This window comes from Pagrus pagrus (genome assembly GCF_965226575.1).
Source record: "Pagrus pagrus genome assembly, chromosome: 2".
Lineage (NCBI taxonomy): Eukaryota > Metazoa > Chordata > Actinopteri > Spariformes > Sparidae > Pagrus > Pagrus pagrus.
The window spans coordinates 34,650,814-34,675,707 of record NC_140186.1 but is presented as its reverse complement, the minus strand read 5'-3'; the positions used below and the strand labels follow the sequence as shown (position 1 = coordinate 34,675,707).

The 24,894-nt window shown below is 40.4% G+C and overlaps 1 protein-coding gene across 4 annotated transcripts in view; it reads left to right on the top strand.

Moving 5' to 3' along the window:
* LOC311251556 (uncharacterized protein) overlaps nt 1-14,568 on the top strand; it is a 36,128-nt gene extending 21,560 nt beyond the window's left edge. For 2 of the 4 annotated variants that reach the window (XM_084344034.1, XM_084344037.1), the window contains exons 3-24: nt 543-604; nt 1,628-1,657; nt 1,964-2,160; nt 2,817-2,995; nt 3,555-3,770; nt 4,497-4,595; nt 4,753-4,790; nt 4,905-4,951; nt 5,230-5,261; nt 6,014-6,133; nt 6,722-6,853; nt 7,074-7,115; nt 8,833-8,970; nt 9,146-9,310; nt 9,456-9,896; nt 10,010-10,537; nt 10,629-10,799; nt 10,892-11,132; nt 11,598-11,876; nt 13,457-13,573; nt 13,695-13,816; nt 14,019-14,568. In XM_084344034.1, the coding sequence (XP_084200160.1) occupies nt 543-604; nt 1,628-1,657; nt 1,964-2,160; nt 2,817-2,995; nt 3,555-3,770; nt 4,497-4,595; nt 4,753-4,790; nt 4,905-4,951; nt 5,230-5,261; nt 6,014-6,133; nt 6,722-6,853; nt 7,074-7,115; nt 8,833-8,970; nt 9,146-9,310; nt 9,456-9,896; nt 10,010-10,537; nt 10,629-10,799; nt 10,892-11,132; nt 11,598-11,876; nt 13,457-13,573; nt 13,695-13,816; nt 14,019-14,075 (3,453 nt within the window). In that variant the 3' untranslated portion in view covers nt 14,076-14,568. The remainder of the gene's footprint in view (nt 1-542; nt 605-1,627; nt 1,658-1,963; nt 2,161-2,816; nt 2,996-3,554; nt 3,771-4,496; nt 4,596-4,752; nt 4,791-4,904; nt 4,952-5,229; nt 5,262-6,013; nt 6,134-6,721; nt 6,854-7,073; nt 7,116-8,832; nt 8,971-9,145; nt 9,311-9,455; nt 9,897-10,009; nt 10,538-10,628; nt 10,800-10,891; nt 11,133-11,597; nt 11,877-13,456; nt 13,574-13,694; nt 13,817-14,018) is intronic. The other 2 variants (XM_084344036.1, XM_084344035.1) reach the window with 2 other exon arrangements.
* The last annotated feature ends 10,326 nt before the right edge of the window (nt 14,569-24,894 follow it).

The window sequence follows — 24,894 nt, the reverse complement described above, 5'->3', positions numbered from 1 at the left end:
GATGAGCAGATACTGGTGTAATAAATGATCTGTCCTCTTCGGGCCTAACTGAACATTTGCAACAAGAAGACTAAAATATTTTTTTTTATTTGTCTGTTTTTTTCTGCCAGTGGTGTAGAGTGTTAATGCTGAAGACTGATTGTCACACTGAGATACAGTAATTGAAAGTAGAAATACAGAACATGTTTAGCAACACAAATGATTCAATGATCTAATGTTCAAGGTCAAGACCAAGTGTAGTATTGTATTTCTGTTAGTTGCAGTAACATAACTTGAACAGAAATATGGGATCAAAGAACTGGGTCTCCACTTTCAGTTGAGGGTTTTTGAGCAATGTAAACAAAACGACACTAGGGAACAAAGATTGTCTTGAGCTTTAGTCTCAATACTTAAGTCTTTAACGCTAGATAAATTGGATATCTGATTGCTTTTGCTTTTGTTTATCTTCATATGTTTGAAATATGAATATAGCTTTGTTTAGGATTGTTTCCATTTGTCTCTGATTATGACATCTTCCTTTCCCATTTGTCGTTTTTCTTCAGGACTGGATTGACCATATTAACACTGTTAACCACACCGCTGCCTGCAGAGACCTGCGCAACAAGTGAGAAAATCTTTAATGTGCTGCTGAGGTCTTGCATCTCCAGTATAGCAATATGGATTGTTATGTCAGAGTAACAGATAACTATCCTGCGGGGGTTGTGAGACTCAAAAACAATTATCCACAGTTTTACAGACATGTCTTTCACAATGTTAGCTTATGGGAAAGTCTTTTTGGGCCCCAGTGCATCCCGTGCTGATGTAATAATTACACGGTTTGGCCACTATGAAAACTGGCTTCAAGGCCTGCCGCTCTTCCTGGGGGCTTGATCTCAACAATGAGGCCAGCCGTCTTCTTTGCATCCACTGTACCGGAGTATATAACTAATATTCTACTCACGGATGGATCCTTTGTGTTGAGTGAGTGAGAACAGGAAGCGCAGCTCCAAAAATAGTAAAATCAATACGTGGCGGCCAATGTTGATATTGTGGTGGACTGCCACAATAAATTAATGTGTGGGAAACACTGAAGTAAATTGCTGATGCCAGAACTGATACATGCTGTATGATGAGGTGGGTGGAGCTGGAGGGCGGATGGTCTGTATGCGCTGTAAAATTACATTGTTGATTGGGGAAAAAAAGTGGAATTTGGATTTTATCTTCCTGGGTGGGCCGCCCAAGTAGAGCCTATGTATGGGAAGCACTGCTCTTTTAATTGCAATGAAAGCACTTTGGCTTCATGTTATTGGCTCTATTTATTAGAATTTCACAGGCATCGATAGATAGCCATTAATATAAATTTCCCTTGCGCAAGTCTGAAGGCTATTTCTGCTGACTGCTCATGCTCGTCTTCCTCAAGGTGATATTTTTTTAAGGAACAGAATCATGATACCCATAAGAAGTGGTGTACTTAAAGGGCAACTTCAAACTGAAATATGCTGTTGCTTTGTTGTTCACTTTGCTTTCTTAAATGTTTTTTGAGTTTTTTCAATGTTAATAGGAAATACTTTAGGAATTTCAAATACAATTTTAGGAGTAAGAAGATGTTGACCGACATGTTAACAGGTGTTTGTGTGTGTCTCTGAAGGTACCCAGATTGGAAACCAAATCTACCAAGGTCAGTTGTTTCTTACGTTTCTAATAATCTGTTTTTAGTTTTGACCAGCAGCCAGTGAGAGTCTCTCTCGTCAGTTTTCAAATAAGTTGACGATGCATATATAGCCAACCTGACAGGGATCTTACTGAGTAGTTTTGTTGGTTATCTGTTTGAAAAAAAATATATTTATTGTTTTAGATATCTTGCATAAAGTTAGACTCCATAGTCACTTCTTAACTTATCTCACTTATTAAAGTCTGCATTGGTGTGGTTGTGTTCTGTAATTTCGCTGGTTATATCTGTTGATGAATGTTGTTTCTGATCAAGTCGCAGTGGGCGATATGGCAGCCGGGCTCTATGGAATCCCAGGGATGGCTCTCCATCCCAATCCATGTGCGGATCCCACTCTTGTTCTCCTACCCCAAGTCCTCCTCACAGCAAACATAGGGTGGGCCCCCATCCCCACAGGCCACTCGGGAGGCCTTATTCACCCAACTATCACCCTCGCCATCAACACTACACAGGTAGACTACATGCTTTCAAATTAGGGCAGCAAGTGTACAAAGTGGGGCAATAGGATTAGGGTTAGGGTTACTTTTAAAATATTGACCCTCAGAGTTAGACAATACTACGTTCCTGCAGTAGAGGAGGCTGCATTTTCAGGACACAAGTCGATACCTCCATGTAAAAGGTGCCCTAAGAGACAAACAGAGACTTCTGTTATGATTTGGTGTGATATAAATGGAATGGTTCGTACGCACCTGGCATTTCAGAGAATACTGCAGTGGACCATGCTTTCAGAATAAATGTCTCTGTGTGAGCATGTAACCCGCAGGCCATCTGTAGAGGCCCGTGACACATCCCTACTTTCACCCCTTGCTCATACCATGGCCATCTTGGAAAAACCTGGCCTTCATTTAGATCTCAACAACACACCTTTTTAGTTGCCTGCCTGTTTCGCTATCATGCTGACAAAAATCTGTTCCAGACAGACACATACACCTGACCAAATACTCTAATACTAAATTTGCGTCGGTGGTAGTTCCAGCTACAGTGGATGTCTTCTAGACCACATTTTGTCATAATGACATACACGCACACAGACTCACAAGGTGAAAACATCAATTTAATGTCATAAAACTTCTTGTTGCTCTTGTCCTCCACCCTCTGATTCATGCAGGGGGTTCGTCTCGCGGTGGTGTGAAACGTCCTCATGATGATTCAGCCAAGTTCCCCTCTGACACCAGCAGACATCCATCCTTCTCCAAAGCGGGGTACGGCTCCAAACATGGACCATTACAGTCCTCCACCAAAACCTTTAAGAGCATGATGAGGCCTGGAACCAAGGCAACTAAGATGGCAAGTACCGAGGCCACTGACACAGTGGGTGTTTTTCTCCATTGCTGGGTAAAGCCTGACAGACAAGACCACTTCATTCGACCAAACTCAGCCACAATTTTACAGCTAATTGTTTACAATTACATGAAGGGTAAATTACACAGATGTTTTGTAATGTGTGAGAGTCTGGAACTTTTTTCTTCGTCCTGAGACAGCAGGACTACATAGTGAGCATGTTCACAACAGTAAATGTTAAATGTTCTATCCAAGCAAGCACTTCTAGTGTTGGGTGACTGTAAGGATCGTTAAAATAAACACAACCACAGACACACCTGCTGCTGTGTTTTTTATCAACTGTGTTCATATAGTTGCTCAGTGGCAGTTAAATCACTGATTCAGATTTGTTGTTGAAGGTAGAATATCGTCAGATCCATATCATTAAAACATTATGGAGATATTGAACAATTCCTCATATTGTTGAGTTTTCTTTTCAGAACAAAGTAGTAAAATCTTGCATTGCTTTGCCTCTGATTAACTCAAACTAGATTTTTCCTAAAACTAAACTAAAACTTGTTTCTAGACTGCCAAGCCTCCACCAGCTAAGAAGAAGAAGAAGCTAGGGCCTTTAGGCTCCCAGGACTCTTCTGTTGCAGACCGTCTGGTTTATCTGACAGGAATCCCAAAGGATGCAACAGAACAAGAAGTTACTGACTTGGTCGGGTCCTTTGGCAAGATCAACAACGTGATCCTCATGCCATGCTCTGAAGAAGAGAGCAAGAAGGGGGAAGGACAAAAGGTGCTATTTAAGTGCAACATAATGGTTATTGATGCATTTTGCAATAGATAGTTTGTTCTATTGCTATAGATTAGATTGCTACTATTAGATTGTTTTTTTTTAATTCAGTTTTTTTTATATAGGTTTTATGTTTGTTGGAGAATAGTTGATTAGGTGATTAAAGAAAAAAATATAAATTTTGCCCGTTTAAAGACAAGATGAATATAAGTAAAGAACCTTCTGGTGGGTATGAAGGGGTCCAAAACATACAACCCATAAACAGAAACATCAGACCTAAAAAAAATTCAAAAATTGCTTTGTACATTCATTCATTATCTAAAGAAAATTGGCTACCATTATGCAGCGATAGTACAAAATTAAGTCACAATCTGTTTTTATGATATAGGGGTTTTTTTGTATTTCACTGTTGCAGTTTGCTCATCAAGTGATATTACAGGCAAGAAGTAAATCATGTTGCAATAATGTCCATTTTTTTATTTTTTATTTTCTGCATTGTTGTAACAAAATAAGCTGAATCTACAGTTACAATGTAAATACAGCTTAGAAGAAGGACTTACAAATATTTGAGTTGGTCTCTCAAAACAGTCACTCCCAGGCCCTAAAAACAGTAGTGGATATTTCGAGATTTGAAAATGGTTTTGTGATGCAAAATGCCATCATGGCTTTTGTCCTATATCATCACTTGATGTGGGACCACCTTACCTGAGCCTCCTTCCCCTGTTGCAGGCATCCATCTGCATGTTGAAGGCTGAAGACGCCCAGGCTCTGGCTACCTCCACAGATCTCTCCATCAGAGACCAGCAAATCACTGCTTTAGTAGCCAAGGTACTGTGTCAAATGTGGTGTTGATGGCATATCTTGTTAAAACTCTTTGATGCATAGAAAACAAAACTTCCCCCCCAAAAAAACTGAACAGGTTTATATTTTGTGTATGTAATCTCATGTATGCTTTCAGTAAACATATTTGATTTATTTCCTTTAGAAACCTGAAGCAGGGCCATCAAATGATGCCAACAACAGGTCTGTCACAGTCATCATAATTTTCTTTTTTACCTCCAATGAGCTGCAAACTCACTGTGCCAATTTCAAACATGCTCTGGCTGCACTCAACTATTAACAATCCTGTCTTCACAGAAAACCTGCTCCAGATGAGGACAAATGTGCAGCAGGGGAAGACTCTGGTAGGGCAACAAAAAATAACTCACTGAGAGACTGCAATACCTACCAATGAAAAAAATCAGTGCTCACATATCCACATTTATCATTTGGCAAAAAAATGCTCAGTATGTAATCTTATAACTATGTCTTAACTTGGTCAGTTACATTAAAAGCTGCCACTTCTGTAGCTAAGCCATGTGCAGACAGGTCTGTGATGTCATGCTGGTGTTGAAAATATACTAACTGTGACTCTGTTTGCACTTTGGCCCCCATTTCCTCCTCCTCCAACTCCCCACTACAGGAGGTGAGGCTGACCAGAAGACTTCTGATGAGGTACACGATACATACCCATACCTTGGAAAATATACAGTAGGGTCCAAAAGTCTGAGACCTCTAATCAAAATACTTCTTTGTTTCAAATATAAAACTAATTTCCCATTACAAATTATATTATCAGATTAACAGTTTGAGTGAAAAGTTGAATCTTTGAAAAGAGTCAGAATATCTCAGCGTGTTGTTTGCCCCCCTTTTGTTTTAAAAACAGTATGCCCTTAAACTGGTATGGACTCCACAAGTGTAAAACCTCATCATCATATTATTCCAGCATGATTTTACAGTGTTACACAAAGTTTCTTGTGATGTCACAGAGTGCTTTTTCTCAGTCTTTGGGGTTGAATGGGGTTGAGGTCAGGTGACTGAAGAAGAAAGTTCTTGAAAGGTTTGAAGGACACAAAACAAAGACTAAGAAATGCACGGGTGTTTTTCAAAGATTCCACTTTTCACTTAAATTGTTGAGCTGATATCATTTGTAAAGAAAAAATAATATTACATTTGGAACAAATGCAAAATAGAAGTCCTTTGACTAATGTTCTCAGACTTTTTGACCCTACTGTATATTACAATATTGTGACAAGACTGGTGAATGTACTCAGCCAAATCCTGTGGCTCATTAATTCGAAACATTCTGCTTTATTGTGTCCAACTTATAATTCAGGGAAATGTTTGAAATTGGGCTCTTATATCACTGGTATAAACATCAGTAATCAGTCATTTTTCTTACATCCCAATGTACTTCCTTCCTACAGAAAGGCATGGTGTTGATCACAGGACTTCCTGAGAGTGGCTGGTCAGAGAGTGACATCATCAAGCTGGTCCATCCTTTTGGAACTCCCTCTGACATCATCCTGGCAACAAAAATTGGAAAGGTCGGTGTTACTTTGGCATTATTTATTGCTCTGTATATATGTATATTTATTCTAGTGGAGTGTACATTTCTTGTATTTTTGTTTTGTTTTTCTTGTTTATATATGGATATTATTATTATTAGTAGTATTAGTATTATTTCTTCATATTCTGAACTTTGAATGGGAGTAGCTGTAACGTAAACAATTTTCCCTCTGGGATAATAAAGCATTTCTGATTCTGATGAACACATTTGCAATAGCCTAATAGCACAATTCTTTAATGAAGTTGAAGTGAGTAACCAAACAGCATTATAATAAAGTAGAGTAGTGCTGCAGAGATTTACTGGCCTGCAAATGTTTTTCTCCAGATATAATAAAACATGTTTGTTTGGTACAGACAAAACATTTGTCACATCATCATAATTTGAATAGTAATTCAGTGAATATTATGAAAATTGTGATGGGAAAGAAATTATTGTTCCTACTTATAGTGAATCATATCACAATCACAATATATGTCAATTATATGATTTATTTTAACATATAGTGCAGCCCTTATTTTGAAAGCATACAGCACGATATTAATAAAATATCTTTTTTGTATGTTAGGTACTTGTGTCAGTTCCAGACATGGAGATCGCTCAAGAGATAGTCAAAGTCAACACCTTTATGCCTATGAAGATCAACGACTCTGAGCTGAAGATGATTCATCTCAAACAGTGCATCACTCTCACCACACCAGTAGGCCTCCCATCATTTTCCTCTACCGCGTATTGAAAATCATTTCTCCTCTGTCATTGTCTAATTTCCTTTGTCAAGTATATCACTTTTGGAAGGTTGATTCTTTTTGTATTTGAAGTGGGGCAGAATTCAGTCACTATTTGTATGCGTTTCATTTTTGTTTTGAACAATGATTCTTAAGCAATAACTTGTAATTAATACTAAAAAACTCTTTACACAGGTGGCTCTGTACAATCTTCTGATTGGATCAGTGGACCCATTAGTGAGTATTTCTACCAGTATGTGTCTCTGTTCTGGTTTATTTAAGAGGGACAGTGCACATTAATAAGCATTGCTGTAAATGCACCAGGATTTTCTCAGAGGCTGTTTTTGAGCTGTCAAAATTGTGTTAATGTGTGTAGTAATCCAAAAGGAGATGTACACAAATACCGCCTGTCCACCGCGTCTGTGGTTTTTATATGAAGCGTCACATTGTACGTCACTGACGCCACGTTTCACGTCACGAATGGGCTGGAAACAGTTGAAACAGAAGAGAAAACAACAATAGACCCATTGTGAAAGAAGCGTCTGTAAAACGGTGGATACATTATTTTGAGCATCTCAACCTCTGCGAAATGAGAATTTGAGCCATTCGGGCCAATAACATTTGGAAAGTCTAGAAGAGCCGCACAATTAAATAAGTTCTCCATTCAAGTTAGCTGGGCACTAAACTGAAAGTTAGCCAGCTCGGTAGGCAATCCAGGTTTTTTTTACAGCAAGGAAGTTGAGCTTTTTTGGCTTCAAAACACCACTGAGCAGCTTTCATAGGCATGAACGGGCTCCACCTCAAACACTGTCTCTAGTGATAAAACATCCATGGATAGACTGCATCCCAAATTCTTTCCTTATTTACTCGCCACCATCAGATGTTGATAACGCGTCATCACTTTATGCCGTGGAATTTAGTCTATTGACCCGGGTCATAGTTTAGATCAAAGCCGAGCCGAGGTGAAAAAAACCTGTGTCTACTGCAGAGTCAACTGACCCAGGTGTAAATGCAGAGTTTACACATTCCCATTGATCTTAGTGCGTTTAAGTGGGATTTTTGACCAGTGGAAAAGGGGTATAAGTTCCTAACCAACCTTGAATTAAGCTATATCACAGTGGCTGCACGGCAACACATCCTGCAGCTGCTTCATAGTAAAAGCAGTAAAGTGTTTTCATTACTCAAAGTGTTTCACTGTAGAACTGCAGCAGATTGCAGTGACATTATCTATTATCAGAACACATCTCCACATGCTGTTCTCTGCACACACCTGCTGTAATTATTCAGCTGTGTTTTGTTACTATGATTCAGTGTGCTCAGTGTTTGTTAATTTTCTGCTTGTCAGAAAGCAATTGAAAAGAACCCTTGGGCAGCGCTCTTTAGATTTAGATAAGCAAGGGAAGTCGTGTAAAGTGAAGTGACATTCCCAGAGTGTTGCCAGATTGGTTTGACAATTTTCAACCCAATTATTTCTCAAAATCTGCACAAATTAACAAAAAAAAAGAAAACTATAGGAAAAAACAATACAAATGAATTCCTAAACAATAGCAATAGTGCTGTAGTTCATCAGTTTTTTAATATGACAAAATAAAATCAGATAATGAAAATATAGGGTTTGTCTGAATTGGTAAACTTCAACAGGCTTCACAGTGGCCAAAGTCTCCACACATACTCACAAACGCATAAAGGTTGAGAAAAAACGCAATCCCATGCTACCAAATAGCCAGATTTGCAAAAGCACTACTGCTTGTTTTTGTTTCCAAGTCACCAGTGGTTGGTAATGATCGTCCATCATACCTGGTCTTACCTGAACAAATAAAAATTAGGCCATATCACAGTTGTGCCGTGGGACTGGATGTGTTCACATAACTAATGCATATCAATTACAAATGTATTTTTTAATAATACTGTAATTTTTAATTGGTAAATGGTAAACCCCCTTTGTATCCTGCAGGAGAGTCCTGTTCCAGTAGGCTGGAGCAGCCTGTTAATGATCAGAAATGTTCCCAACACACCAGCTGGCTCCTCTGAGGTCCAGAAACTAGTGCGACGTTTTGGTACCGTCATCAAGACCCTAGAGCTCAACAGTATGGTGAGGATGGTTGTATGTGTAGCTGCAAACATGCTAATCCACTGTGCGCTGAGTCCCAGCTATATCCTGGGTAAAAAAAAACATTCCCTCTACATCTTTCTGGTCCCACCTCTTTACTTGTCGAGCATAGAAATCTCACATGTTGATGACTTTTTTTGTGTCTCTTCCTGCTCAGGTTATTTGTGAGATGGCAACTGCAGCCATGGCCCTGTCTGTTTACAAGCGCTTCCAGGCGTTCCCATGCATCATCCAGAACAATCCTCTGTTCTTTTCCCGCAAGCCTGACCCCAAAGCCAACATACAGACCAAAGTCATCGCTGCATACCTTGATTCATCTGAGGTTGGTAACTTTGATCATGAATTTGAAATGGTTGTCAAGAGTTAAGGGACATCCATATGACATATTTTTCATCTACTAGTGGCATGAGTTCTTATGAGCTTTAACTGCAGGTGCTTGATGTGACACTCCTTGTCTCTGGTCACAGGATACACCTGCAAATGGCAAAAGCAGCCAAAAAGCAGCAGCTGCAGAAGAGGAGATGGCATATAAAGAGGACTCTGAATGTCCATTGGAGGGCATGGAAAAAGACAGTGATGGGAAGGATGAGAAAATGAAGAGCGAGAAGATAGTTGGTGAAGACGAGGATTTGGGAGAAAACGAGAGCAAAGACAAAGAGATCATTAAAGACGAGCTTACTAATGCTGTTTCTGACTCTTTGGCTGCACCAGACACCGAAGCAGAAGCAGATTTAGAGACAAATGCAAAGGAAACATCAGCTGTTGAAAATGTCTTGGAGGCAGCAGAGGAAACAAAAAGTGTAGATGAATCCAAAGTAGGAGAAGACAACACTCAGGCTGGTGAAGACACAAAAAGAACTAGCTCTGATGCTGATCCCCAAGAGATGGCCATGCCACAGCTCCCCAAGGTGAAATAACTCAAACATGTCAGTGTATTCTGTGTTGAAAGGGCCAGGAACCTCCAGCATATTAATATGTTTTTGGAAGTTACAACATCTGTTTTTGGTCCATGTTTCACCAGGTGACACAAGAAATGGTTAATGCACTGCTTGTGGAGTGCCGAACAAGGACCACCAGCCATCCCAACAACATAGCAGCTCCCACCAATGGAGATCAGGGGGAAACACAAATGGAGACAGACCAGGGCGAAAAAGCAGCAGAAGAGACAAAAGAGCCAGCCAAGAACTTCACAGAGGAGGAGGAGGAGGAGGCGAAGAAGCAGGAGAGGGAGCAAAAAGAGAAGGAGGCAAAAAAAGAGAAGGAGACGAGGGAGAGAGAGAGAGAGAGGAAGGAAAGGGAGAGGAGGGAGAAGGAAAAGGAGGGGACAAGGCGGGCGAGGGAGAGGGACGAACGCTTCAGGAGGGAGAGGAGGGAGGAGGAAAGAAGGGAGTGGGAGAAGAGAGACGAGGAAAGAAGGGAGTGGGAGAGGAAGGAAAGAGCGAGAAGGGAGAGGAAGAGGGCATGCGGTGAAGGTTTGTCAGGAATGAGGTCATACAAACAGAGGTCCCGGAGGGATGAAGAGTATGACAACTCAGAAGAGACCAAAACGGTGAGAAGACACCGTCGGGTCATGCAAATCTGAACACTCTCCTCAATATTTTTCTCCTGTGTTCATTCTTTTTGTCCTGTCATCTAATCAGGTGGAGGAGTTTGATGAGTTCCCATTCAACATGAGTGACTTTGTGACAGTAGATGAAGTAGGAGATGTGACCGACCTTCCTCAGTCTCCTTCTCCCACTGTTCCCATGGAAAACACAGAGGGAAGGGAGGACGATCCCACATCTGTCCCAAAGGATGCTCCAGAGGTACATGTTAGTGTCTACATATCATATTCAAGAGTTTCTCTACATTGTTATTGGGCTGACTGAGACATCATGGCCCACTTTATCTTTTCTGCCTCTAGGAGGTTACCACAGAAACAAAACATTCAGACACCACAGCGACCCTGATTGAATCTGATCAGCATGTATCAGGGTCTGACCCTGTGACTGTGCTGACAGCTGAGACTGGTGGTTTGGTGTCATCAGATTTGACACCTGGTCTGATCCTCACGACTGAAGCTTCCCCTGCACTTGCTTCACAACCTGATTCTTCCCCAAGCCAAACACAGGTGCCAACATGTGAACCAGAAGCACCGGAGACAGGTACAGTTCTGTAGATTTAACCGCTATTATGAACTGAAAGAAACCCCATCTTTCTTTGTACTGATGCCTTTTATATGTCCTACAATATCAAACCAGAGCATCAGTGAGAGACTGGCTATTTCTGTGTAGTTTGTCTTCATGTCTGTCACCAGGACGGATTCTAAAAAAATTCTAACAATTTTTTATTACAAGGTACTGAGAATGAATTAAGGAGTCTCATAGCCTGAGGAAAGAAGCTGCTCTGTAGTCTGGTGGTGCAGCAGCACAACACCTGGCTTATAATGTTGATGTTAAACCACAAACCTCATATTGCTAGAACAAGATCTTCATGACAGAAAGCGGTGGTGCTCATACCACTTTTGTCCACTGGGGCAGCCAGAATAAACCAAATAAGAAAGTTCCTTGTAGCTGCTTTAAGTTTTTAAATGTGTAATTATTTTTTTCCTGAAATCTGTCATTGTCTAGAAACCACACTGACAGCCACTTTGGACTCCTCCTCGGAGGTCGAACCTTGTCCCACACCTGCCCCTGCAGCTTCACCTGCCCCCGCCGACTCCTCCTCAAACAGCCCCGCAAAGGAGGCAGTGACTGCAGAGAGCGAGGAAGATGAGAAAGAGAACAGTGCTCTCAATCACACCCAGGCTAAGAGGGAGGAGATTGTGGTGGTGTCGGACAGAACCGTGGAACATGAGAAGATGCAGGATGTAACGGACAAAGAGACAGGAAGTCCTGCTGCAGAGCTGGGTACGATTTATTTGATTTTCTTTGATTTTCTTTGAGTTAAAACCATGGGTTTCAGCAGTACTTTAGTGTTTGCAGATCAGGCTTTGACCACATCTTCATTTGAAGCCTTGAGTTGGTTGGGAAAATGTTGATGAGTAACAGCTGAACAGTATGGTTGCTATGGGAAGCTCCCAGCCTTGAGAAGCTCCTTATTCATTTAAGGGCTTCAAAGCATCTACTGTTAGCATGCAGTCGGCGTCCGAATCCTTATTTTAATGTTCATGCAGGGTTTTAAATTTTTTTTTTTGTCCTGGAAGGAGATGTTGCATTGGCTGCAACAAAATGAGGCAAGATGCTGATAAAGAGCAAGAATTTGAGCTATGGTGTTTAATTAGTCTCAAAACCTGCACACATAAAATCCAGGTGCAAGCCTGTGATAAGAGCATCATAAAAGCAACCCTTGAAAGAGGGCATTTGTGCTCTTCTCGCTCAAATACAGTCCCGCAAGTACAGGACTATGACTAGGCCAGGATGGGATATACGATGTCTTTCCTCATGTTGTCTCTTTATGATACCCCTTTTCCACTGGTCAAAAATCCCACTTGAACCCCCTAAGATCAGGCTTTTGTGTGCAATGGGAATGTGTAAACTCATATATACACCCGGGTCAGTCTACTCTGCAGTAGACCCAGGTTTTTTTCACCTCGGCTCGGCTTTGATCTAAACTTAAGACCCGGGTAAACGGGCTAAATTCTGCTGCGCAAAGTAATGACGTGTTATCAACATCTGGTGGTGGCGAGTAAATAAAGAAGGAATTTACAATGAACGCTTCAGATAAAAATCACAGACAGGCTTGCCTTGCCTGCGTGAAGTGGGAATGGGGTCAATAGGCGATTTTTAGTGGGCTGACCCACGTTTAAACCCACTAATTTGGAAAAGTGGTATTAGACTCATAATTACAGTAATAGCAAAGTACATGAGGTAACAAGGTGAATTCATTATCTTTACAACACGGGTTTAAAAAATAAAACTAGGTCTGAGTCCTTTCTGTGACATTCACAGAAAAAAACAAGCTATTTTAGAAAATGGAGTGTTGATGATGAGGAGTCTCAGCCTGGAGAATGTAGCTGCTCTGTAGTCTGGTGGTACAGCAGCAGATACTTCTGTATCTGTTGTCAGATGTCAGCAGGGTGACAAACTCAAACTAATGGGAGTTTACTCCCATTTTCATCTAGAAAATGTAGAGTCCGCAGCCATTTCAGCAATTCACGATCATTATTCTTCTTCTGGGGATATTTTTTGTGCTGGTGGAAGTGCCGTGGTGTGGATAAATTCTTTAAAAACACCAATAAACACTTCATTATAGTGTTACTGAACAGTGTAACTGTAAAGGTATTAGTGAAATCCTATTAGAAATGTGTTATTGTTACTGCTTAAGGAAATGTATTACTGTAACATGTAAATTTATAGCACACTGAAAGAGATACAGGTGTTTAGTGATGAAGACACTTGGATAAGTTTGTTAAGTAAAACCTGGACCAAACCAGCTCTTTCACATCAGTCCCTGTTTCAGATTTGAAAGGAGTTTCTGTTTCTCACAGGGAAGCACGAGACGTCTGAAAAGAACTCTGAAGAGAGTGAGAAGAAGAAATTAAAGAAAGAAACTCAGACGAGCACAGACGACGCCCTCCCTCCTTTTGACCCTAGCAAACCAGTCGGTGAGACACTTGTTTGTATTTATTCATCTTATCTGCATTGTGTTTTCATGCTTGCATTCACCATGTCTGAAGATTTGAGTGGTCAACAGCTGCTAGAGTTCTCTTGCATGTCTGTCCACAGGTATGGAGTTCTTGCTCCCAAAGACAGGTTTCTTCTGTAAGGTGTGTAATAGGTTCTTCAGTGGAGCCAAAGAGGCAGAAATCAGCCACTGCAAAACCCTCAAACACTACGATAACCTACAGGTAAGCCTAACACACACACACACACACACACACACACACACACACACACACACACACACACACACACACACACACACACACCCCTCTTGTTTCACTCTGACACTTCTTGTACTACAGGTGTCATTATCTCTAAACATTTGTTTGCTCCCATGAGGCCATAATGTCCCAGTCTAATTCAGTTGCTTTGTTCATCTTCTTGCAGAAATTCTTGCAGACCACTAAGAAGGCAAATGTGACTACCAAACCTGTCTCCAGCTGAATTTGGCCATGAAACTCACAACTGAAAGTCCACCCCTTTCCTTTTGTATTCTGTTCATTTGTCACTAAGGGTCCACATTCTCACAGTGGTGTAGATTAGTCTCATGTCCTGTCTCAGTTTCAATATGTGTTGAATTTTCATGTACAATTTAAAAATAAAGGAGTGGAAACTGCACACTCAATAAAATGTTTTAACTAAATTGTCCGTTACCCCTCTTTCACATTTGAATGTCTGCATTTCTCCATCTGCAGTTTAACAGGTGTAATAGTATTTGATAAGTCTGCCTGGTTCACAGGGTTTTCTGCAGGTTTTGAGAATAGGTGACAACATAAACTGTTTCCATCACAGTAGAACAAAAAATATAAAGTTATGTTAGTTATTTTAATTGTGCTACTACGATATTTTAGGAAGTCCAGCAGTCAAACTTGACTAACCTTTGCAGCACTTTACCTAAAGGCCTTCAGGATTCACAGCCGGTTGTGTATTTTTTTTACGTCTTCCAGATTGCCACTAAGATGACTATAACCAGAGCATGCTGAAAAATGTTGATAGCCAGCGAAGTTCTTTTCAGTTACAAATGGATGAAGTTTCTCCTCAGCTGTCACCTACACATCCACCTGACCAACAGCTGTTCCCCATCAGCTTCCCAGTACGTCCCAATCCCAATGTCCACACTGCTCATTCCCAGTAGGACTGCAAGAGCTTGGCGCTGTCCCACTGTCAAATCACAAAGTGCATGTGAGCTCTCAAACATTTTGAGCTCTCTGTGTTAACTTCAGTTTTTAAGTCAGCTTTTCTGCAAACTGCCTGAGATATTTACCCACAGTTCATGGCGATGTGATGTTAAACACAGGGTTACCAGTGACAGCCCTTAAACGTAAAAAAAAATCAATATAAAGTCCAGATGATGACGCTCTTGAATACCTGATTAATTTTATATGCAATATTTTTATTCACAAAGGCATTTCTTAAATCATTACCTAAGATCTCACCTTTTCTCCTACATCTGATTCTCCAGTGAAATCACTTAGCTCAGTTCATTCAGCAACAAACAATAAGCTTTCAAAACATTAACGAATATCTTTGAGTTGCTTTGGGGTTTTTTCACTTGAAATGTCTCAATTCAGAAGTAAACGTGATGCGTCATAAAGGCTTATCTGATTCCTCTATACCACTTTGGGCCCTTGCAGCATGTCTTACCAGGTGTCTTCAGGGTTGAGGGTTCTGTGTTTACAGCCTTCGAGGAGACATTGGGATCTGCTTTGAGTACCTGTCAGTACTTTTCACAAGCCAGTTCTGTTATCAACCAGTCTATGTCAGCCTATTCACACATTCTTTTCATCAGAATTATAAAGCCATTACAACTCTACTCCTTTTTTAAAAAAAACTGGTGCACATAACTGGTATGCAGATACGCATACACAACAATAATGAGAAATGTGTAGCTTGGATTGTTTCAGAACACACTTGTGTACCAGGCAGCAAGTGTCAACTGTCATCAATAAATGTTTCTTATCTATACATATTTCTTGTAATGCATTTGACAAGGTGAAGTAACCTACTATGAGAGGTGTCCAAAAAACAGCAGACATGAAGCGCCAAATTTGGTGTTCCGCCACCTGCAGAGAGGCATCAAACTAAACTCCAGCACAAAAAACAGACTTTTCTCCGAAAAGTGGCTCTGAGATGTGCATTGACTGAAGGTTAATGATGAAAAGACCAAACTGCGCTGCAAGACCCAGAACATTCATACACACAGATGATAGTTTAATATTTATTTACTAAAAAATGTGTTCAGCAGCTTTTAAATGATTTAGTCTACACCAGGTTAATACTATTTTCTATATATATAATAAAGGATTTCTAACTGTAAATAATATAACCAAAATATAAGTATTTAGTCAGTTATTTATTGTCAATATTGTGGTTAGTAATGCTAACCCTAACCCTATATAGAAGCTGAAATGTGTTATTCACATAAGTGAACATTTATTATTTCTTTGCCAGTTATTAAGTGTTAAGCAGTTCATAAATTATTTACAACAGGTTAATGACACAACTCATTGATTTATATATATTAATATATATATATATTAATATATATATTGAGTTTTATTGAGTTATGTGAGTTTATCATTAACTAATGTATTAGTGAGGGTTTGTAACAAGTTATTTTTATAGTTAACTGTCGATGAGAAACCAAATAAATGAGAAAGTGGGAGTACTCCATGGACACTTCACCACATTCATTACACCTGTTGGTCACACCTGTACGATGTGTAACAGTTTGTAATTACAAGTATAAACAATATAACAAATATGAAGAATCAGAACAAATGTGAATTTGTTTGGGTGATTGTTCTTTAAGCCAAGATTGAGTGAAGATTCAGCTGATTGACGATTACGACACGACAGGAAAAATAGTTTTATAGAATGCGTGTGTCATGACTCGTCTTTTGAGGTTTAGATTCTTTATCTTTCGACTTCTGCCATGTTTTGTTTAAAGGAGAAATACATATCAACCCTAACTTTAAAAAGACGAAGTTCAAGGAGCACTCTAGTATTGGTGAAGAAATGTTTTCATGACTGAATAAAGTGAATAAACAAACTGACCTTAAAGGACAATGTGTCGGCTTTTCTTGTTAAAAGCCGTGGTGTTGAAGGGGTGGTCCGCTTCACTCACGCTCCAAAAATATTCGCTCGCCACGGTTTAAAAAATCTTAACTTTTATTTTAACAACTTAAATCCATTCCAAACTGTATGCTTAATTATTAAGACATCCAACAGAGAACGAAAAAATCTTGTATGGCAACGAAAAACTTAAATAACGTGGTCAAAAAACTGTTTTCAACCACCGCCTCTTAACCAAACATTTAAGGTTTTCCCAATGCGCCGCCGCGCAATCATCTGACCCATATATCCACCTGTTACGCACAACATGCCCCCGGGAGACATAAAAAACAAAAACAATTATATATAAACAATCATAGCTATCACATAGGCTACCATAGGCTATCATAAGCAGAATAAACAATTCATTTCCATTGTAAAACTAAGTCAACAAATACCAACGTAATAACTTAAATTTGACGGCTGCAACAGACAATACAATGTATACTGTTTTACTTTGTTTATATGTGGCGGACCCTGCCACCTCTCTTCAAACAGTGTTCTGGGACCTTGTTTTCCTCTGAGAACAGCTTGTTTATTCACTAATGGAAGAAATACATATATTGAGTTTGTATTATTACTTCATTAATATGTAAATATTAAAATTCAGGTAGGTAGGCTACCAACTGGGTAAAGTGAGGACAAGTGAGCCATTAGTGAAATACACCCGCAATGCAAAGCGTCATGGATTGAATTACTTTAGCTTTACCCAACCAGGAGAGACACTCATGCCCACAACAGGTTGGTATGGATATTTGTCATTTTAAAAAATGCAGCTATAAACAATTATTAATATGCAATGTGCATTATTAATAGCATGATTAATATATAGTTTGTGTCACCTGAGAGATGTTGAGGCTTATTATTTTAAGAAGTGAAAAATCTCTGCAACACTCACATAGACCACAGAAATGTTGTGAGTAGAAATTAGCAGCAGCAACTTCAACCAGTCCACCTAACTGCTCAAAGCATGTTGTGTTTCAGGTATTTCTGCATTTAAACATGAATGAGTTCATGTTTGAACTCCCTTTTTCCAAACAATTCACATATTTGGCATAGCCTTTTTCATGTACTCATTATACAAAAAGTTACAAATCTAAAAAAATAAACTTAAAATAATGCAATGATTATACACAGAAATGTCAACTGTGTCCTTCATACTGTAAGAGTCTGCATTTTATTTCAGGTAACTAACCTTTGGAGAAAGAAAAGGATAAATGGCCAGCAATTCCTCAGAGTATCTTTTCCCTGCAAAGTACTTTATGTTTTTGCTGGCTCTGCCGACCACATGATTGGCATTCCAATCAACAGCTGGGCTCTATGGCTGATTGTCTCCGGGAAGCAGAGTCTCATCAAATCCTAGATTTATTTGTACTAAAAAATCTAATTATCAAATAAAAGAAATGAATACAGTGAGTAGAGTACATAGACCAAGTCACAACCAAATTGTTGTCTAAAACTCCACTTTAACTCACTTTCAGAGAGTGTGTGTGGGCTTTTTTAAGTTTTATTTGTTGCAAATGTCTTGTCTGTATTTCCCATGATTTTTTTTGCATTCATTCAACATTTAAAACATGCAATAAGAGAATGTATAACATGTAACAATGTCTAGACAATAGATTTACAAGATTTTGTTTGAATGGAATGAAAATATGCAAATATTATTGCAGACAACACCGTATGTAAACCCTCTTCTAGTTCTTGGAAACTCTAGGAAATTATAAAAGATTTACAAATCGAAGACTCATAAGTTCTGTTGTGTAAAAAGGGATTTATTCACAATATTTACTAACTACTAACTATATACACATAAAGTTCAGGAAAGGTGCATGGTTTGATAATCATGTCTATTACTGGGTAAATTATGTCATTTTTAGATTAGATTTGATACAACTGTATTGTTATTACACAGAGTGCAGGTAGTCAGACAACTGAATACAGTTTAGCATCTAACCAGGAGTGCAAACAGCAGCAAATTGCAATGACAAATATGTTGATTATGAAGAGCACTGGCAGTATACAGTGCGGAATGAATTTAGTACACTACAGTATGAGTAGTGAGACAATCTACACATAATAAACAGCTGCATCGCCACTGCAGGCTGGAGCGTTGTCTCTGACTTACAATTTTCAATTACCCAAAACAGGAAGACCTCAAGTTACAAACTTCCTGCATAATTGCTCAAAGACTTAAACTCCCCTGTGCATGTGTTGTGAGCCAGTTCAACCTGGTGTGATCAGGTTTTGATGAATCCTGTGTAAAGAGAAACATGTTAATGTATGTAAAGGGACAGTATTATTAATCATTATGTACATTATGTGTGAGAAATGTTTTGAAATGTTTTGAAAAATACCCTCTTGAAAGTCTCACAGATGAAGTCGTTCACTTTGTTCTGGCTCTTCTCCACCTCTCTCCCCACGGGGCTGCCTGCCCCCGAGTTCTCTTCTCCTGGACTCTTCTGAGCCTAACAGCTGCTAAGATGACAGATGACATCTGGTGCAAATGGGCTCTCCCCCATTCATAAGAGTGGGGACAAATCAGACCCTAATAACTACCGTGGCATCTGTGTCAGCAGCTGTCTAGGTAAATTATTCTGTAGTACTCTGAATAAAAGAATACTAGATTTCCTTGAGGAACACTCCATCTTGAGTAAAGGTCAAATTGGCTTCCTCCCAAAACACTGCACCACCGACCATGTATATACCCTTCACACTTTAATCAACAAACATGTACACCAAACAAAAAATGGTAAAATATTCACTTGTTTCATTGATTTCAAGAAAGCTTTCGACTCTATTTGGCATGACGGGCTCTATTACAGGCTTCTACACTGTGGTATAGAGGGCAAAATGTACCATCTGGTTAAATCAATGTATTTGGAAAATATGTGTGCTGTTAAAATTGGAGACAAACAAACTGAATTCTTCACCCAGAGAAGAGGTGTACACCAGGGTTGCAATTTAAGTCCGACTTTATTTAACGTGTATATAAATGAACTTGCTGCTCCTGGCCTCTCCCTCCTAGATAGAGAGGTGAAGTCTCTGTTTTATGCTGATGACCTTGTTCTACTGTCTCCTACTGAACAAGGACTACAGCAGCAGCTGGACATAGTAGAAAAGTACTGTCAGAACTGGGCCCTGGCAGTAAATATGAAGAAAACTAATGTCATGATCTTTCAAAAACGCCCCAGATGTCAGGAGAACAAACACCAATTTACCATAAATAATCATATCATTGAACATAGCATGAGTTATACCGACCTTGGTATAACCATTACAGCATCAGGGAGTTTCAACATGGCAGTGAATGCACTAAAAGAAAAAGCTCGAAGAGTTTAAAATATTTGATAGTGTCATCCAGCCCATTGTGCTGTACGGTAGTGAAGTATGGGGTCCACTCAGTCATCAGAACTAAACCCGCTGGGACAAACATCCAACAGAGTCTTTACATGCAGAATTCTGCAGATACATTTTACATGTACACAGAAACACACCAACAAATGCATGTAGAGCAGAGTTAGGCAGATACCCACTGATAATAACATTCAAAAGAGAACGCTCAACTTTTTTAACCAGCTGAAATCCAGCCAGAGACACCCTCCACTCCAAAGCCCTCCAAACTCAAGAGCTGAGCCCAGAAAAGAGTCCCCTATGTCAGTTGGTACTGATGCTAACTGCCCCCTCTCAGAAACAGTCTGACCAGCCTCACAACAACACTGCTCTCCAAACACCAATCAGAGTAAAGCAAATTATAACACAATGTAAAGAAACCTATCTGGAAGATTGGAAAGAAGAAACTAAAAGCCAAAGTAGATCAGAATGTTATCTCGCCCTAAAAAGAGATTATGAATTAGCAGAATATGTCTCTACTGTCAGGGATAGGAAGCAGAGACAGATGCTCACCAAGTACAGGCTCAAAGACCACAAACTGACAATCCAAACAGGAAGACACAAACAATCATGGCAACCAAAAGAAAACAGAACATGTGGTCACTGCTCGACAGTTGAGACAGAGATGCACTTTCTCCTACAATGTAAAGCATTCAACGAAAGGAGGGACATTTATTTTAATAAATTCAACCCTGTAATCTCAGAGTTCAAAGAGCTGAACGACATATCAAAATTAAAAATACTCCTGGGAGAAGGAGATAGGGCATATCTGCTGCCCAATATGTGTCAACATGCCACAACCTGAGGGACAGTGAGTGACCGACACAGACACACACGCACACTGTATATACTGTATAAATAATTAATGTAAATCAATCTTGGTGTTGTGTTTGTGTTATTTGTTGTGTTCTGTCCGAGTGCTTGGACAGATGCTTTGGCAAAATTGCTGTTAAACAACAGAGAGAGAGAAAGAGAGAGGTTGGCAACCAACTGAATGAGCAAGCAGAAGATATGAGCTCCTGAAACTTTTCTTTTTTATCGCGTTTTCACTTTGAAATATCTGATTTACAATGCAAATTTACAAACATCAAGTGGTTGGAAGGCACACTCAACCACTTAAGAAGAAAACCAGACTTTTCTACGATTTTTACATCATTTCCTTTAACCAAAAGAAGTTGCTACCTGGCTAGCTGGAGGAAAAGAACTCTACTGCTACTGTGCATCTGACAGTTGGCTAGCAACAACATCAACAAAGGTCTGAAGAAAAACTACAGCGAGGACTTCACAACGGGACTGGCAACATTTTGGGAACATCACCAGGACCAGGACTGGGAAATAAGGTATCTCTGTCAAGATAACTGCTGAGAAAACAGTGAACCAACTGTCAGTTGAAACCCACCATGATGATGGAACACTGTGAAGCAACAGCTGAGCAGCAGCAACTGATGAACATAGCTACAGATACATCAACTGTAGCAACACAGAGACAACCAGGACAGATCACTGGCTGTGAAATACAATACCCCACAAAAGTCATTACAGCACAGCAGAAGAAAGACTTCAAAATGAATGTGCTACGTGCCAATCCAGAAACACTGGTAGCAGACTTCAGCAAGAAGAACAACCACAAGGTAAAATGCAACCTACTGTTCTTCACTCACCATCCTGAAAATTGGCACACAGCAATATGTGAGCAGTTTACTCACATTAAGAAGAATGGGATAAGCAAAGGCAGACAGATTACTGCCTATGAAGATGCAGACCGCTCAAGTCCCATTTTAACTGTGAACATATACCACAATGGAACAGTTATGATCCAGGGATCTGACAACAGTTTAGACAACTTTGAGAACAGCTTCCAAACACTGAAAACTGCGGCGGCATCAAAAATCTATCCTCCTCCTCCTCTCCTCCTCCACAAGAGCTCCAGAACAGGTCGCCCATCTCCAGCAGACATCCACCTACACCATACTCTGATTCACCCAAACTCTCCAGCAATCTCAGAGTCCTGAAGGAAGGTATCTCAATACTCAAGAGAGAGTTCATAGAATTCAGAGAGAAGACACTGAGCAGTCTTCAGAGCTCTGACGACAGCCATTTAGGAGTGAAGGAGATGTACTCCACAGTTCAACAACAGAGACACCAGATAGATGAACTCCAGCAAGCTGTTCGAGAACTGGAAGAAGACAACCGTTCACTGAGAGAAACACTCCCTGGATCAGGAGACCCAGCAGCCCCTGGATCAGGAGATCCAGCAGCCCCTGGATCAGGAGATCCAGCAGCCCCTGGATCAGGAGACCCAGCAGCCCCTGGATCAGGAGATCCAGCAGCCCCTGGATCAGGAGATCCAGCAGCCCCTGCAACAGGAGACTGGATTTGCCACCCAGACATCTTCAACATCCTCAGCCTCTTGCCCCCAAATGTCTCCTCCCCTCTTCCCTCTGGGCACTGCAGACCAGGGGTCCCAGAGAAGGAGACCAGAACCTGCTTCACAAAACAACACAGAAATAATATTTCTCTGTGATTCCAATGGAAGGTACATCAGTATGAAACGTCTCTTCCCAGGCAGAAGATCCAAGATGATTTGGAGTCCCACCACCTCAGAGGCTATAAAGAAGCTGGCCACTACAGACCTCCAGGGTGTGAAACACATCCTGATTCACACTGGGACTAATGACCTCACACACAATATGGACATACCTCACTCACTGCGACAGGTGGCAGAGAAAGCAACCTCAGCGGCCCCCACAGCCAGGGTAACCATATCCACCCTGTTACCCAGAAGAGATGTTCCTCAGCATGAGATCAACAAAATTAATGCTGAAATATCCAAAGCCTGCGCAGGAATACCAAACGTCCATATGGCACATCATGCAGAGATCCTCTACCAGCACCTATATGATAGCCTGCATCTAAACCAGAGCGGTGTGCAGCTGTTCATCAAAGACATTAAAGACACAGCTCTCGACCGCACCAGATCAACATCTCACATCACCAACAAGAGCACACCCAACCACCAGAACCTCCACAGAAGGTCGCAGCACACTAGAGACACCACCAACAATGGCCAGAGCTCTTCACAGAGATTCAGACCTGCCTCGAGGTACTACGCCGCAACCCCACCTCTTCAGAGACCCAGCACCACCCCGTCACTATACACCTCAGCCCCACCTGCTAAGGACCACCACCCCACAGTACCACACTACTTCCCCCCTCTACCCCCACCTCTTCATGGACCCAGTACCACCCCACTGCTGTACACCTCAGCCCCACCCCCTCAGGACCACCACCCCACAGTACCACACTACTTCCCCCCTCTACCCCCACCTCTTCATGGACCCAGCACCACACCACTGCTGTACACCTCAGCCCCACCCCCTCAGAACCACAACCCAACTGCACCACACCACGCCAGTTGGCAGCAGCAGCAGCAGCAGCAGCAGCCAGCCCAGACTCAGATCCAGTCTCCAGCTCAGAGAGACAGTTACGATGCTGCAGCCGCCAGACTCAACACCTCACCCACTGAACTGAGTCTACAGTAAAACAGATAAGAGACATTGCAACGCTACTCTATACTAAATTACTGAGCTAATAGAAAGAAGAACAACACTGAATAATTCATAATCACTTAACATTTAACATATACTTAACTTTTTATTTGTTTTTATTTTATTTATTTATTAATTTTGATCACATTACGTTTGTTTTTGCTTGTAAATCGGATATTAAGTGGTACACGATTCTGTTAAGGTAAAGAAAATAGCATCTTTTTCAATAAGTAGCTGGAACATTCAGGGCATATGCTCTTCAGTTTTTGGTTTGAAATCAACAAACCCTGACTTTCTGAAAAATGTTAGAAATGTAGATATAATAATATTGAATGAAACTTGGAATCAAAACCAAAATCAATCTAACTGTCCAAACGATTATATAGAACTTATTATACCCTCTGTAAAACACAAGCATATTAAGAATGGCAGAGATTCAGGTGGTTTACTCATATGGTACAAAGGAGAATATAAAGATTACATCTCACCAGTTAAAAAAGGTACAAATCACATTTGGATTAAAATTCACTCAAATATTCTAGAAAACAACAGAGATGTCTATCTATGTGCAATATATATTCCACCCTCAAACTCCCCCTATTATGCAGAGGAGGTTTTTGAGGAACTCCTGAAGGAAATTTCCTTCTACCAAAGTTTAGGATCAGTCTTAATATGTGGCGATCTTAATGCCAGAACTGGTAGAGAGCCAGACTTCATTAACTATGAAGGAAACAAACATATTTTCAAATGTCCCCCTTTGGACCAGACCTGCATAAACACAAAAAGACAAAGCTATGATAACATGGTTAACAAAACTGGCAAACAGGTACTACAAATGTGTAAAGGTTTGGGTCTGTACATTGTTAATGGCAGAATCAGAGGAGACTCTCTGGGCAGACTCACACAATGCTCTGTGTTAGGTAGCAGTGTTGTAGATTATGCCATTACTGACATTGAACCACAATATATAAATGCATTCACTGTATTACCACTACAGCCCTTTTCAGACCATAGCCAGATCACCTTATTTCTGAAAAAGTCATTGTCAACCACCATAAATCCAAATCCTGAGCCAAGGCTGTTTCCTCTACCGAGGAGATACAAGTGGACAGAGGAGAGCACTGCTGCCTATACTGCTGCGCTAGACTCTGCTCAAATTCACAACATGCTGGATATTTTTCTCAACACCCAATATCAGCCTGAAAGAGAAA